Source organism: Artemia sp. Qi Xiang Cuo, chromosome 20 (genome assembly GCF_049724085.1).
Source record: "Artemia sp. Qi Xiang Cuo chromosome 20, ASM4972408v1, whole genome shotgun sequence".
Taxonomy (NCBI): Eukaryota; Metazoa; Arthropoda; class Branchiopoda; order Anostraca; family Artemiidae; genus Artemia; species Artemia sp. Qi Xiang Cuo.
Genome location: NC_142813.1, coordinates 21860646 through 21876698, shown reverse-complemented (window position 1 = coordinate 21876698; position 16053 = coordinate 21860646). Strand labels below are relative to the sequence as shown.

At 35.9% G+C, this 16053-nt stretch overlaps 1 protein-coding gene across 1 annotated transcript in view; it reads right to left on the bottom strand.

Annotated features, from left to right (window-relative positions):
• Positions 1 to 442: 442 nt before the first annotated feature.
• The window catches only part of LOC148940002 (soluble calcium-activated nucleotidase 1-like), a 47732-nt gene continuing 32121 nt past the window's right edge, over positions 443 to 16053 (bottom strand). Inside the window, exons 4-6 of the mRNA XM_089106335.1 lie at positions 6743 to 6946; positions 6016 to 6173; positions 443 to 781 (exon numbers count right to left, since the gene is read on the bottom strand). Coding sequence (XP_088962461.1) covers positions 566 to 781; positions 6016 to 6173; positions 6743 to 6946 — 578 coding nt within the window. The 3' untranslated portion in view covers positions 443 to 565. The remainder of the gene's footprint in view (positions 782 to 6015; positions 6174 to 6742; positions 6947 to 16053) is intronic.

Below are 16053 nucleotides of genomic sequence, written 5' to 3'. Positions count from 1 at the left end.
ATATATATATATATATATATATATATATATATATACCGGTGAATGTCCAAAATTCCTTTTTCTCTGCTTGGATTCAATTAGCTTTGCGAGTCAGCTTTTTCAGTCTTATGCAAGCTATGATGGTAAAAGTTAGGTTAGATTATGTTAGTTTAGGTCAAATTTGCTTATAAATATAAGAAACGGGTAAAGAACCTAACCTAAGTAAACCCAACCTAATCCAACCCAACCTAACCTGTCATCATCAAACCTTGCATTAAATTGAAAAAGTTGACTGGCAACGCTGATTAAATCCAAGGAGAAAAAAAAAGGCATTTCGGACATTCACCAAATTTGGACTATATATTCGGAATAAATGTTAGCTAGTTTACCAGAAAAAAAATGTGAGATATTACAGTCTATTAATCCTTCTCGAATGAAAAACGAATTCAAAATAAACACTACAATCCTAGAAACCAAAATTTTAAAATATGACAGTAAATACAAGTAAAATAGATACAAAATAGTAGCAAAGTCAATGGTTAAAAGAATAAATAGAAACCAATGAAACCCTAAATTTTGACAAACTTCATAAAAATTCAATTCCTTCAAATTTATGCTCAGCAGACACTTGAGTTTCTGGTAAAATGATGTGGCCATCCATGTTAAAAACCAATGCATATGTAGACGTTTTCCCGTTCGTTTCTTCTGATTTTAGTGCGACTATCCATTCATCATTAGTGCCTGGGATGAATTTTAGACTCGAAAACCCATGAGTTGGAGTTACTGTGCCAACACGTTTGACCTGAAAAATGAAAAATCTAATACTGAAAATCATCTCATAAACCAATAATTGTCGAAGTGCAAAAATTAAATTTAAAGGAGAATGTAAAAACGATACTGATTTTCTCTTACTGTAGGCATATAGCGTTAAAGACCAAATGAGAAGTGTTACAAGTCAGATAACCTTTTTATCAGAGCCAGAAAGCCTGTACATTCGCTCGAAGAATTTTCATAAACTTGGAATATCTGAAAAAGGACATTCGACAGGCAGGTAAACCTTACTATCACCACCAGGGGACCACGTTCAATTATAAGTTAATGATTCAAATCCGAATTTTAATTTAATTTTCAGTTTAAATTTTAGGTTTTCAATTGTTGTTTGGATGTTCTAATTTACACTCGTAGTAATGAGCAAATTTATATAATTGGATGGCCGTTTCAAACTCCCATAACGTGACTCAGTTTTTCATGAAAAAAAAAAAAAAAAAAAAAATACTAGTAGAACATCAACACAACCAATCCCTGATATAACAATGGATGCATTCATATGACAGTGACACATCTATTGGGAAAGGCTGTAAGGCTTTACAACCTCGCTCCTAAATTTGAAAATTCGTAATTTTTGATCTTGCTATGACAGGAAACAGACCTTTCCTGCACCTGAACCCCCTCTCTCTCCCCGGGGTGATTTGGACTAAATATACAACTGAATTCCTGAAATTGAATCCTGAAAAAAAAAACACTGTCAACTCAAAGATGTTGAAATCAAGAAATATTCGTAAAAATCTTGAGAGGTTGCAAGGCTTAGGAGAAACAGTGATAACCCTAGTTCAATGTAAGTACAGGTGAGCCTTTCAGGCGAGGGCCAAGGGACAGAAACGTTTAAAACAATGATCAAATTTGTATAAAAGGCTAAACCGCTTGATAAATTTCAGTTGAAGCAGGGTTCCTTTTACTCTGACTATTAAAAAACAAGAAATATCTCTTTTATATATTCAGAGTTTTATTTGGTCTGTATATAGCTGTTTGAAGGTTAAAAATACATTTAAATGAAATGCCTTTTTTTGGAATTTTTATTAAAAATGCCCATATACCCCCTCTCAAATTTTGAAAAATACATTTTGCTCCTCCCCTTCATTCTTGTCAATTGATGCAACTGTTGACGCTAGTTGTAGATGCTCATGATTTTTTTTACGATGGAACATTTTATTTCTTTGTCGAAGAGTGAGCAGGAGGTTGGCTATATTCACGCTAGCTGAAAGTGAGTAGATTTCGCATCTAGATTCCTCCCAGCCCAGAAAACTACCGACTGCTTGTGTCTGAGTTAGAACCCCACTCCCTCCCCCTTCTTTCTACCTCATTGTCCACCATAAGCGCTTCTGAGTTTGATCCTGGCAAAGCTTCACTGCCATAAAACGAGGATACAGCTCTACTTTCTCAATAGCATCGAGGTTTGCACATACGTGAAACTATTTCTGGAGATGTGGGCCAATATTTTAAGACAAAAACAAAGGCAATTAATAAAATAATAGAAACACTGATAGTTTTTGGAAAATGGGACGAGAGGGTGGTAGATTAAACTTATCCACCGTTAGGGCCTTAATCAAAGTGCTATATTTCAAGCAGTCTAGAATATTTATAATTAAATGCTTTTCAACTACACAAAGGATGAAAACGTATATCAGAAAAAAAAGTTGAGATTTTTACAGCTTAAGCGTTAAATATTTTCCCTCTTGCATCACGCAATTTTATCAACAAAATTATCAAAGAAATTCTTCTTAAATCACAAATCAACTCGCTCATTTCACAAAATTTCGATTATATTTGTATTGACGTTTCACGTAATAACCAAAGATCAGACATGAAGAAGCGGCATTATTCATACTGATAATTAATAAAACCAGTAATCCTGGGAGATTTGCCTAATTAGTTTTTCTTTGTGATAAGGTGAGAAGACATTGCACATAGGACAATGTTTTGATCGGCCCCCCGCCTGGAAAAAACATAAAACTGCATTTGTTTGTGTTCCTTTCTTGAAAATACTTTTTTTTCCACAAGGATATAATTTAGAAAAATTTGAATGTAAGATGGGGTTTCAATTTTTACGAACATTTATTAACAGCAATTATATAGATTTTATTTTTGTAAAAGTTGTTTGGATAAAAATGAATAATTAAATTTTTTTGAATATTATTAAAAATAAATTTATTCAACCAATTTTCAAAAAAGATGAAATTTCCTAGTGAGCGAGATTTGTTTGAAACCGGGGCGAAAGAGTTAAGCTGTCTACCAAGGCTAAGTAAAAATAAGTGTAAAAATAAGTTCCATTATAAGTGCCAAATAATAACTATTATACAGGGTCTCGGGCTTTATTTTTAACGAAGGACAGGGCTTAACATTTTGACCACCCTCGGAGCTGGAGGATCCACACTCCCTCACAGGCAGGGACGTCCCTAGGGTGGGGAGGATGGCGCTAGAGACAAAAATTCTTCTCCTCCCATGAACTCTTGTGTTATTAAATGTATCCAAAATACTGAACAAAAACGTGCAATAGCGCATAAAAAAATGATTGAATGTTGATGCAGATACCTGCATTTATTTAGACCCTTATTACTTCTATTTACTCAATAAATTCATAGAAATGCAAGTGAAAACTGCTCAAAATTAAGCAAAGACCACCAATCTTTCCGGGTCGACTCTTGCTATTTTTCTGTTCATTTTTTCAGAACATGCAATTTTTCTGTTCATTCTAAGTTGATGCCTATTCTTGAAAGTTTAAATGTCAAAAACTACTGCAACAACTCTTGGGAGAACAGGAAAGCCACAAAACAGGAAAGTATGGGGATCAGACCTTGCCGCGTTTCTTTACAAGTCAGCCCCTTAAAAACTAGTGACAGCGAACAGAATATTTTCAGAAAAAGTACATGCAAGGTTTAAATTTTTCTGAAATTACTCATTTAATAAGAACTCACTGTCGGAATATTTAAACTATGTAGCTCTCACCATGCTTTACTACACACCCCAGGGCTCAGATACTCAAATTAGTTTTGACAGACCTACCAAGGATACTGTGTGGTTAATTGGGTCATGACAAAGGCCATATTACTATCCTTTCAACTTATCCTTCACATTATCGTGCTGTATTATTATCTTATATGCATTTGTGACACTGGGCCAGGACTTTGTTAAAAAAAGAAAAAAATGTTTAGAGGGCGTGGGCCTTCCCCAATGGTGACCTAGGTTGATATTAGGGGTGACGCAGAGCCTCTGTGAAATTACTATGGTCTGTGTCAATATATTGAGATACTTAAAGCGATCGCCATAAGTCATTTGTCGAAGAAAGATTCGTTAATACATCACACCACTTCCCTGCCTTTAATTGCTTCGATTTTCTTTCATTAAGATAATCTATTTGATTAAATACTTATGTCTCTTTCTTCCTTCAAGGTTCTATGGAGATTTTTAACGTATTTGGGATAAATCTTAAAACTCTTTTATTTATAGGTTGCAAACACCATCTATACTTTTATTTTTCTTTATTCCACTCCTGTTCTTTAATTTTCTGCCTTTGTCGATAACAAAAAAAAAACTTTTTCACTTATTTCCATAAAATAATTTCGGATATTCTTATTCTTTAAGTTCTGGTTACAGTTTTTCTCTTAAAATAGTATTTCCACTCAATAAAACCATGCTAAAATAAATTATCTTTCAGTATCTCTTGTTCCTGTACATCATTATTCATTGACTACTTCTTCTTAGTCTGTTATTTTAATAATTTAAAAAGTATAACGTTTATGTTTCCTGTGCAAGTTGTTGGTATATTGTTTTTCTGCAGTCCTACCTTTTTAATGTTCTAACGTGAGACTATTATTTTGGGTATAATTTAGTAGCTGAAATTCTTCTTTATCCAGCTACTTAATTACGTTTTTGATATTCACTTTACATTCTTTTTTTTTAAATTGAAAAAACATTTTAAGAACAGAAAAAAATAGGAATAGGCAAAATAGGCAAAAATAGCGATATTTTCTATTTTTTCAGCAAGCTTAGAATATTCTTTAAGAAAAAGTATCAGCAAAATCATAATTATGGATTGGTGAAAGGATAGGTCCAAACTAATGAATCCGATTGCATAAGTATCCTGTCATTTTGCTGAAAGTTACGGCTGTGGCCTTGTCGCAAAATCCTATGCTTTACAGGGAATAAAAGCCCTAAAATTAAACAGATTAAGAGAGAAAGAGGACATTGTCAGTTTCGCCTAGAAGGAATATTAACTGTATCTTCATCTAACATCCGAAGGATATAAGAAAGACTTTGCGATGTTTCATGAAGGACACCACTATTCAACAAAATCATCTTTTAGGTCAGTTTTCTGGCCTTAAAACTATTAAAAGCTTACTGCTTTTATTTCCGTTTTTTATACTATTCTCACTATTTACTTTATTCACATTTATATTATTCACTATCTACACTTTTTTTTTCTATTTTTGTACTCATGCCTAGCACACAGACTGTAAGAAAATGATAAAGACCCTTGCATCAGACGGATATTGTATCACACGGAAAACCACACAGATCTGCTTAAAGATGAGCAAACGTGGCATTTTTCAATAAAAAAAACGACTGTATTTATTCAATAAGGGCCTATTTCACGCTAGCTTTCGAAGTTAGATTTCTTTCTAGACTAACGCTTATCTTATCATTTTTTTTTTACAACGACTTATTTGAGTGTGAAACTTTGACTCAATAAGACTGAATGTTTTAGATATTGGATTTGTTATATAGGATACTTCACTACACAATATTTCCAAAAGAAGATTAAGCTTATACAATCACTTTAAATGCGCAGTGACGGGTGGTCAAACTTATTCTATTTTTCGCGCGTTCATTCTTTACAGATTTAGAATATTTGCCAAGAAGACATCTTTTCCATGAACAAAAGAAAAAAAAAATGTTCGGATAGTTACGCTCTTGAAATACTGGAAGAAAATGCTAAGTTTGTCTAGCATTTACAAATATGTTATTATTCCTTTCATTAGCGAGAGAAGATGCTGATGATACGCAAAAATTCCTGAGGATTAGGATATAGGATCTAAGAAAATCAGAAAGTCAATAATTTGTCGTCAGAGGAGCAAGGCATTAGAAATTTGGAAATAAACAATTCTATGATATTTATGTCAGGCCACAGAGACTGGAGATTCAACAAAAGTCTTAACAAAGATTTTCCTTCCGAAAAAGATTAAAAGAGTAATCACTCACCTCAACATCTGAAAAACCCTCATCAGTAACTAGCATCAGATTTGTTCCTCTATTTTCATCGTCTTCTTCATTATATGCTTCCTTACTCTCTCTTCGAGGTAGAAACACCCACTTTCGTTTGATGTCACTCCAAGCACATGCTTCGTGTATCAAATAGCCTAAAGTTATAGGCCAGTTTCAATGGATGCTCCACAGGTTCTCATGCAATGTGTTTAGTATAACATTTTAAAATCCACAAAAATGAGCTTTACAATTCAGGGAGAAAAACACTGTTTTTTATATTGTCAGATTATATCTCCTAAATTTTGGTGAACTCTGCCAAAAAAAAAAATTTACAAGATCAAGAAATTCTGTATACACCACTTCAGATTTTTTTGGTATTAAATATTTTCTAGACTTTAGTAAAGATTTTACTAGACATCTCTAGAATGATCGTTATTCGATCTTTAAAACTATAATACAACGTTTGATGAAACAAAAATTTGTTTCATCAATGTTGGGAAACAGCCCAGCAATGCGCAGGACTATTAGAAAATTTTGAGAAATTAGAAAAAAAAAATATTGGGTTGAGTTGAACTGAATGAGAGTTAAATTAGTTTAATTTACCGAGCAATCCTGCCAAAGCTGCCGAGGGTGCATGCTTAAGCCCTACATATTTTCCACGGCTAATGAGAAGAAGTGGACATTGCTCTTCTATCTTATTTACACATTTATAATTTTCACATACCTGGATGATGAATGTCAACTGCCTTTGCTAAAGCTTCATAATTCATCTGCCAATCATGGTGCTTAACATGTCCTTTCGGAGATACTGACTTCACCCATTGAGGAAAATGATTGACTGTTTCACCCTTAGAATTTGTCCATACTTTTCCAAGGCCTCCGACATATAAGTACCCATCTTTCACAGTGGCCCATTCACTCTTGAAACCTAAGAATACAGATATGTATATCATTAAACATAAAATAAAACATTAAGAAGACTAGGCAAAATAATATCGCTAGTCGGCCAAAATATTATTCGAAATACCAAGGACATAAAAAAATCACGATAACACGATAAAAGTCAAAGAGAAAAGAAAAGAAAAGTAAGACCTCACATTGGAAAAACTATAGTTGTTGATTAGTAAAAGTCCGGAAAAAACTAATACACGGACCAAACACAACACAGATCCAATCAAATTGTGATTTAACAACGTGCTTGCGTAAAAGGGCAATTTCTAACGAGTGAGTGCTTGACACAGTGGGCCAGGGAAGCCATTGAAATAAAAAAACAAACATATTCTTGCTAATCTTTCAATAAACTGAGATACAGGTATTTAAAATGTTGATGCGATTTATAACGTTCTTGTGAAAAGTGAACCAAAAGTTAATATGGGTAATGAAGTTTTACAAAATCACCAGGGGACTTGATTAAATACAACACCTAGGAGAATTGCAGCAGGAGAAGCAAGCAAAAGGATTATTTCAACAAAATGATTAATTTCATATTCATTTTATTTTTATCCAGTCGCTACAGTGGTTTCATTGAAGCAACTCTGTTTAGCTTCTCTGGTGCTCAAACACAGTAGCAAAAATTCTATAGTGTTTTTATTATTTGTTAGGTTTAGATTTTATTTGGTTTTAGGTTATTCATGGGCGCCCATAAGCTGAATTTTAGGGGGGGGGTTACCTGGTCTAATCGGAATTTCCATTACTGTATAATAGAAATCTCAAATAGAAATATAAAAATATAAAGCAGCATCATTCAGCCAGGAGGGGGACTGGAGCCCCTCCTCCCCCCATATGGGTGTCCATGAGGTTCTTTGTTTTTTAGCATTGAAGACGCCTTGTTTTTATACAGATGAAATAACCGCGTCATTTTAGTTTGTCTTGTTCTTCTTCTTGAGATTTCTTTTCCTCTTTGTTTTTGTCTCAAGTAGCTGCAGTCGCAAATAGGTGTAGTCACGGTTGCAAGTCATCGTATTCAAGTTGCAGTCGAAAGTAGTCTACGTTCACAGTCACTGTTGCAATTAGTCGCATGTAGTCACAGTCACAAGTAGTCGCTGCCGCAAGAAGTAAGTAGTTGCAGTCCTAATTGTAAGTAGCAGCAGTCTAGATTAAAAGTAGTTGTAATCGCAGTTAAAAGTAGTCACAGTCACAGAATGATTTTTTGTAAAAATACAACATTAAACCTCGTTTCCACTTCCAATTTCCCTTAAACTTTCCCATAAGATATGCGGAACTTGGTTCCATAATAAAAAAAGCCTGAGTGGTATGTTGTCACAGCTGTCTTTGAGAGTTTTCCCATAAAAAATCATCTATTTTGGTGAAGATGAAAACTATTTTTTTTGTTCATTGCTCAGTTTTTTTAAAAGGTGTTGGGAGGGGGAGTATACTTGAGGGTGGCAGTATAGGCCTCCGGTTTAGGCTTATCCATGGAAATTATAGCGGTAACCTTACTGTGCTTCCCAACCTTTACACTACAAAATGTCATTACACTGTAATGTCATTTTTGGTGCCCTATGGAATTTTACGATAGGGTTGCTGAGACGAATTTATCGGGGCACGTAGAAAGAGGCTTTAGATTTTAATTGAGCCACTGAACATCTCTTTGGGATCTTTTGGTAACTTTCTAGCCCTGGCAAAAAAAAAAAAAAAAATGAGATACGTGCTAATTATGCAAAAAAGCGATTTTCCTCGTTTTTGAAGACGGGAGACTCAAAACCTCCAGTTGAGGTTTGTAGACAAGGAAAAATCGGTTGGTTATCTTATATCCAATACCATTTTTCAGGGATTTGAGGCACTATTTGTACCATGAGTAAAATGCGATGTATTTAAAATTATTTGAAAAAACTACGTTTTCTAAAGAGTTAAAGAGGCTGAGTTACAAGGTAGAACCTTAAAACGTACAGGGATTAGGAGGCACAGTTAGGAGGCACAGCCTTTAAATAAAAAAAAGTTTTTTAAACTGAAAGTAAGGAGCGACATTAAATCTTAAAACGAACAGAAATTATTCCGTATATGAAAGGGGCTGTGCCCTCCTCAACGCCTCGCTCTTTACGCTAAAGTTTTTATTGTTTAAAAAAAGAGTTGTGAGAAAGTCAAACTTTAGCGTAAAGAGCGAGGCGTTGAGGAGGGCACAGCCCCTTTCATATACGGAATAATTTCTGTTCGTTTTAAGATTTAATGTCGCTCCTTACTTTCAGTTTAAAAAACTTTTTTTTTATTTAAAGGCTGCGAAAGCGGGGGGTTTGGGGGGCGGCAGCACCCCAACTGCGCCTCCTAATCCCTGTACGTTTTAAGGTTCTACCTTGTAACTCAGCCTCTTTAACTCTTTAGAAAACGTAGATTTTTTCAAATAATTTCTGCACGTTTTTGTACAGTTTATTACTTATTATTGCTTAACTAACTGTTAGCTGATTGTGTCAGGAGTTAAAGTTGGGGGGCTGCCACCCCCCAAACCCCCCGCTCTTGAACATTCTTGTGTTAAGGCTTTTAATTCCTGAATACTCAAATCACGTCGTACAGGGTGCCTCCTAATCCCTGTACGTTTTAAGGGTCGACCTTGTAACTCAGCCTCTTTAACTCTTTAGAAAACGTAATTTTTTTCAAATAATATAAAAAAGAAACTGAGCTTCTTTTTTAAACTTTAAATTCAGTATATAAAAAATTTCCTCTGACAGTAAATCGAACCCGGGTTTTCCGCCTGACAGTCAGGAGTCTCGACCGCTGCACTAAAGATACACAAGAGTAATTGTTTTTTAATACTGGGAGTCTATTTTTGACATAAACAAATTCCCAAAGAACTTGATATTTGGTTTTTGGAAAACAAAGAAGGAGTGATCAGATTGAGCTGAACTTTCGAAGATAGGCTCCCGGGCGCAAGGAAAGCCTATCCTCTAAATTTCAGCCCGATCAGACAACGTTAAAGGGGGGTTGTGGTGGGAAAAATTAACATGGGCTATTATAGGAAAACGAGGTTTTTCGTAAATGTACATTCGGGGGATAATTTTTTCGGTCTGAAAATATCAAAAGGCCCTAACAAGTCAAATTCTGCTTCGAATGAGTCCTCATTCACCCGGATCAGTTGCCAAATGTGGCCTGTAGGCCTGGATAACAAAAAAAAAGAGAAATGAAGTTTAAGTGGCTATATTTGGTTTTTTGAAAACAGGCAAGGGGTGATCAGATTGAGGTGAAATTCCGAGAATAAGCTCCCGGGCCCTAGGAAAGCTTAACTTTTAAATTTCAGCCCAATCGGACAACTTCAAAGGGGGACTGTAGTCGAAGAGTCGAAACTTCCAGCCCAGTTTACCCCATGAAGATAAAGTCGGAGGAGGATGAAATTTTGCACGTTTCTTACTTTAAGCTTGGGCTACAAAATGCGATCACCGCCGTCTCTCTGCAACCTCTAGGACCTGAAATCGCTTAACATTGTGGTGGGTCGCCTCTTTATAGAGGCACAAGTGTGCCTCCTTGATACCAAAATAAAGTTCCTTCTTTCTAAAGATAATTCCGATTTCCTATATTTAAATTAAACCTAGTTTCAAAAATGAAGTCCTTAATCAGCAAGGAGAAAAAGTGCAGTCAACCCCAGACAAAGAACGGCACTATCCAGGCTTTAGATTTCGCTAAGAGAGTGAGTAATAAAAATTATGCTACGTACAATATTTCTAAGGAAGTTTAAGCGATAGGAACCGTGTGAACGTCTAAATCATCAAAAAAGTTAAGAAAGATTATTGGACGACGGGTTTACATCCTTGGTCCACTCAGGTCAATGAAGGGCCAGCTATCACGGCGCAGGACTTAAGAGCTATATTTGGTAGTGGGATAGAAGTGCTTTTGGGGATTATTGGTAAATCAGAGTAAAAACCACTTAGACAAAATTCTTATATTCTTCCATCGTTGTCACCGTTATTGTCATTTGAAGTGACCCATTGCTGTGCACCTAAGTATGTAAGTTCAATAGATATATTGTCTTTTTATCTGTTTTTATTTAATTTTATATGTTTGGTTAGAATTTGATAATAGATAATTAGTTTGCATGTCTCCAAGATAAATACTCTCACGGAATTATATATCCAGATCGCCCAAGAAAAAAAAGGGGCCACATTTATATGTCTACATTCTCAATTTTCTCCCATTAAGTTCACGACCTTTGGGCATAATATTGGCTTTGACGCGGTCAGTATTTAGCACCAAATTTAGTATAGCCAGCCCATTTTTTCATCCCTACAAATACCAAAAGTTGTCATCGCTACAGCTTGAAATTACGTTTCTAACCCCTATTAGCCTATAAGTATTTAGGTCTCCGAAGTCAGATCTAAACGTGCTGTGGAAACAAAATTTTGAGACGTCAGAATTTCTAGTTCAATAATTCTTAATTCCTCATAACTTTTGATGGATTAAGTTAAGGCCAATGTGCCTGCTTCATTGGGAGGACAACGTCACAGCCTTTCAGATGGCAACGTCACAGCCCAAAAACTGGAATAGTATCACCCGTCAATAGAAAACACCCGGTAGGCCGGTATAATAATAAAAAAATCCTTCGTCTTCAGAGGTAATAATACAGCGGATTGACACTTGTCAAACCAGCAGGTAAAGGACAAGCTTCGAGGAGATATCAAATCTTGTCTTGGACAAGATATCTTGTCTTGAAAAGGCCGAAAGTTTTCGATAATTTGAAAAGGAAAAAAACAATAACTAATAAAATGGTTCTAGGCGTTGACACCCCCCACTTCCGGGGAAAATGCACCTGAAAGATGCCCCCTCCCCCCCCCCGTGGATAATTAGGCTTTTCAAATTTGAGAATTTTATTTGAGTTGATTTTTTTTCCGTAGGGGGAAGGAATTTTGACACTTATGTATTATGCGCCACTCACTCAGGTTTACTCTGTGTAAAACTAGAGAACAAACCCGTTTCTTCGTTAGTGTCTTTCAGCTAAGCGCAAGACAAGACACACAAAAGAAAGACCGCATCGAAATCTCAAAGCCGCTGTAGATAAATAGGTTTCCGCTGCATAGTGAGATACTCCGTTACAAAGATTTAAACTTCAGTATTTTGGGGTTTAGGGGAACTAAAAGGTAGCTAGGTTAGGCTAAGTTACATATTGGTACTTTTCAATTAGCTGGTACCCACGCAATAATGCGAAGATCAGATAAAAACCTGTTTTTCTGCTAAGAAAAGTGATTGAATGGACATGGATGTTAAAATTACAAGTTGGGATTTTCCAAAGACTGAAAAAGAGTGGGTTATGCCAAAGACAGTACCCACTATATTACAGTGTTTTGGGCGCATAATTGTAATTTGTAAGTCTTATAATTTTGTTTATAAACCATTATATTTTGATCCTATTTTGTTTTATTTTAGTACCCCTGTTTTAGTACCGGGCATCTGTCTCGCGTGGTGCAGACTAACAGGTTTTTATCCTATCTGATTTTCGCGTGGGTACCAGCTAATTGAAAAGTACCTCAGTATTTAATATATGCTATGCTTTACCCCCCCCCCCCCAATATGCAAATATATAGCCCAAATTTGTTCCTGAACTATTATATTTTCATCTTATTTTGTATGTTTTGGCATCAAAGTGCACCCTTTGAGGTATCTCCCTCCCTCCCAATTTACAGAAAATCATAGAACCTCATTATAGAAGTTCAAGCGCCTTTTTAAGTTTTGTAATTTGTCCATTGCTTACAGATAGTATTTGCTATTGGGAAACATACGAACATTATTCGCGGGGGAGTTTTCTGCAGCGGGGGGGGGGGTTGTTCGGTTTGGGGGCATTTGTCGGGACTAATTTTTTTTGCGGGGATGTATTTTCCATTGGCCCAAATGTATTTTCCATATAGCCCAAATTTGTTTCTGAACTATTATATTTTCATCTTATTTTGTATGTTCTGGCATCAAAGTGCACCCTCTGAGGTAACTGCCTCCCTCCCTAACTACAAAAAATCATAGAAACCCATTAGAGAAGTTCAAGCGTCTTTTTAAGTTTTGTAATTTGTCCATTGCTTACAGATAGTATTTGCTATTGGGAAACATACGAACATTATTCGGGGGGGAGTTTTCTGCAGAGGGGGGGGGTTGTCCGGTTGGGGGTCATTTGTCAGGACTAATTTTTTTTGCGGGGATGTATTTTCTATTCGGGGAGGGGCCCAGGGGTTATTTTCTTGGAGGGTAAACGTCTAGAACCATCTTTGCCATGGAGCAGTGATAAATTTTAAATGAATAAACTTTCTATCAAAAATCTATCAATAACGGTTCTGTCCTAAGACCGAGGATTTGAATGAAGGGGTCTGGGTACTCGCTTGATCGTAGCAAACAATGCGTATCAGAAACTGAATCTATTACAAGAGAATAATACTAGTGATGATAATAATATTTTCAATCCAACAAAAAGCCGATAGGCTCAAAGATAGAGTACACCAAAAAAGAAGACACATTACTTGTTCAGAATAAATTCTATTGTTTAGAAATAAGGACATCTTTTGTAACCAGCGACCTTGGAAGTATACTATTAGCATCCACGGTGCTTTGTGTTAGGTGAGGAACTGCTCTGAGACAAAAGAGATTCATATATTTTCATTCAGCCCAGAGGCTGTTTCCATAGAGTTTTGTTGTACGCTGACTGTTCGAACAGTTTGTTAGCTTTTAGCTGTTCCTCTAAGCTATTTTTGCCATGAAAGAAGATTTTTTATATTTATTTTTTTATTTTTTCATTATTGTCAGACTTTTTCTTCTTGTAGCCCTATCTGCTAAATAAATATACACCTTTATACTGGAGCAAACAAACCTTGGTCCTGAAATGACAACCGTTAGGTTTTTTAAATATCAAAGCTGTAACCTGGCTTTCCTAATCACAATGCTAATAAAAATAAAGCAACAAAAGCAATTGAAATGTTCCATAAAAAGAGTTTTTTTCATAAAGAGCTTTCACTAAAGCCTCCCTTTAGCTTTCAATAATTCGGTTCCTGGGTGATTTATTCGCAAGAATTTACTTGCTACATCATAAAAAATTACAAGCTTTGGGAAAAAATAAAGTTTTAGGAAAAATCACTTAAAATCACTAGCCCAAAAAATTACTAAGCAATAGAAAAATTACTAGAAATAGTGAAAAACCACAAGAGATGGTAACCCCACACACAAGTAAGGACGTGGCAGACCGCTATTCGCAGAAACTCTGCAAAGCAGTAGAAAAAGCTTTAAGATGTCGAAATCGGATCAAATACTAAAGTAGAAGCTACTTGCTATCCTTTTACAGTAATAAATCAAAATATAAAAACTATTGGTCATTGTCCAATTCCGATCAATGAATCAGCGAAAAATCTTCGTTTTCTAACAAATCTTTGTCAATCTTCCGTTTTTCACTGATAGCTTCTTCAGAATTTGATGCTCGTTTTTTATTACGGCTAGAAATGACTGTTTGTTTTTTATCTATGGCCATTGTGACATATGTTGGCTCTCTTATTTCTAGGCTCCGTCCAAAGACGCAGCGAGATATTGGCACGTTGGGTGGACTAAAAGTCCAAAGTCCCTGAATTTGGCTGTAGTATTTGTGGTTTTCTTTTAGCTTGATTCCTGAACTAGTTATCTGAAGGAAGAATCCCTTTATTAGGCCTTTGATATAAGCTCCATCCTCTATAGTTTTCCCTTTTGGTATGTTATGTACTGTCTTTACTTCAACTGGTGTTCCATCGGGCAACATTCCGTCCAAAGACGCAGTGAGATATTGGCACGTTGGGTGGACTAAAAGTCCAATGTTATTACCTTTAGTAATCGGCTGACCAACTTTTTTTTCGTAAAATGTAAGAGCTACTTCTTCTAATTAACTTCCCTTTATCATTTCAGCCGAGCGATAATTGCTGCCGCCGATCCGGATGTCTCTTACAATGGGGCCTGTTTTAGTGATTTCTTCCCGAGAAGTTATCCGATGAAAAAAATTACTTGTGATTTTTTTGCTTCTTTCATAAATCCATTGTTCATTGGAAGATTGCCCTTTTGTCTTTTCATAGATCTGCTGCAAAGTAGATTGATCGTAGTTCAGAAAAGTTTTCGTATATGTGACCTTGGCAGCTTCCAGCTCCTCTGGTCTCATATCAGGTCTGTTGCACTTGGGCCCATAATCAAGAACTCCAGACAAGCTTTGATTATTTTTTCTTTTATCCTGATATCTACCACCCATTGAAACAAGGTATTGCTTTAATTTTCTTCTCGACTGTGTTCGAAGTTTGCTGGTCTTCTCGCAGTACTGCTTCATTAGTTTGGCTGGGCTAGAGCCGAAAGCTTTTTTCCAGGTATGGCTATGCCATTTAGGACCCATTGTATAAGAAAGACTTGCTCCATTTATACGTGCAAGGCACGCTCAACGTTTTGAGTGGCTAATTTGCTTTTTATCACAAAATTTGATGGCTACAGACACATAGTTTTCCGCAAGATTGGTTGTCGAATCCGAGTGGAGCATGTCTGTTTTCCGGCTGACGATTTCAATACCAGGTTGTATCTTGAAAAACTTCTTTTTATACACTTCTCCACTAATCCTCTGTCAAGCACACTTCGGGCAATCCAGCTTTCTTTGGAAAAGTATCATCACATTTTAAATGACTCCCAAAAACATGCTCGGGGCCTCTTCGGAGCAGGTCTCTCAGCTTCTCATCTGTACCTTGGTCTTCTGAGTTTTTCTTTATTGCTCCCCGAAGGTTATTTGTAAGTTTTTGGATCATGTTATTTGGTAAAACTTTAGTTTAAATATATTCCTTTTTTTGCTTTGACAAGGCCGTGTAGGTATTTCGTATATTTTTTTGTTACATGATTCGCACATTCTTCTTTTTCAATAAACGAGCCATACGGGACGCTTTGCTTTAGTCTATAAAAAACGCTAGAATCTCCGTCACCAATGTACCGAAGATATTGTAACCAGTGCATCTCTTCACTAATGCGAAAACCTTCAACAAGAATGTCTGTCTCCATACTTTTAGACGGACCCTTATAGTTCATGAAGCATGCATGACTGACAGGATTTTCCCCCTTTTTCACAGCTCTGAAGCAAATATAACAATATTT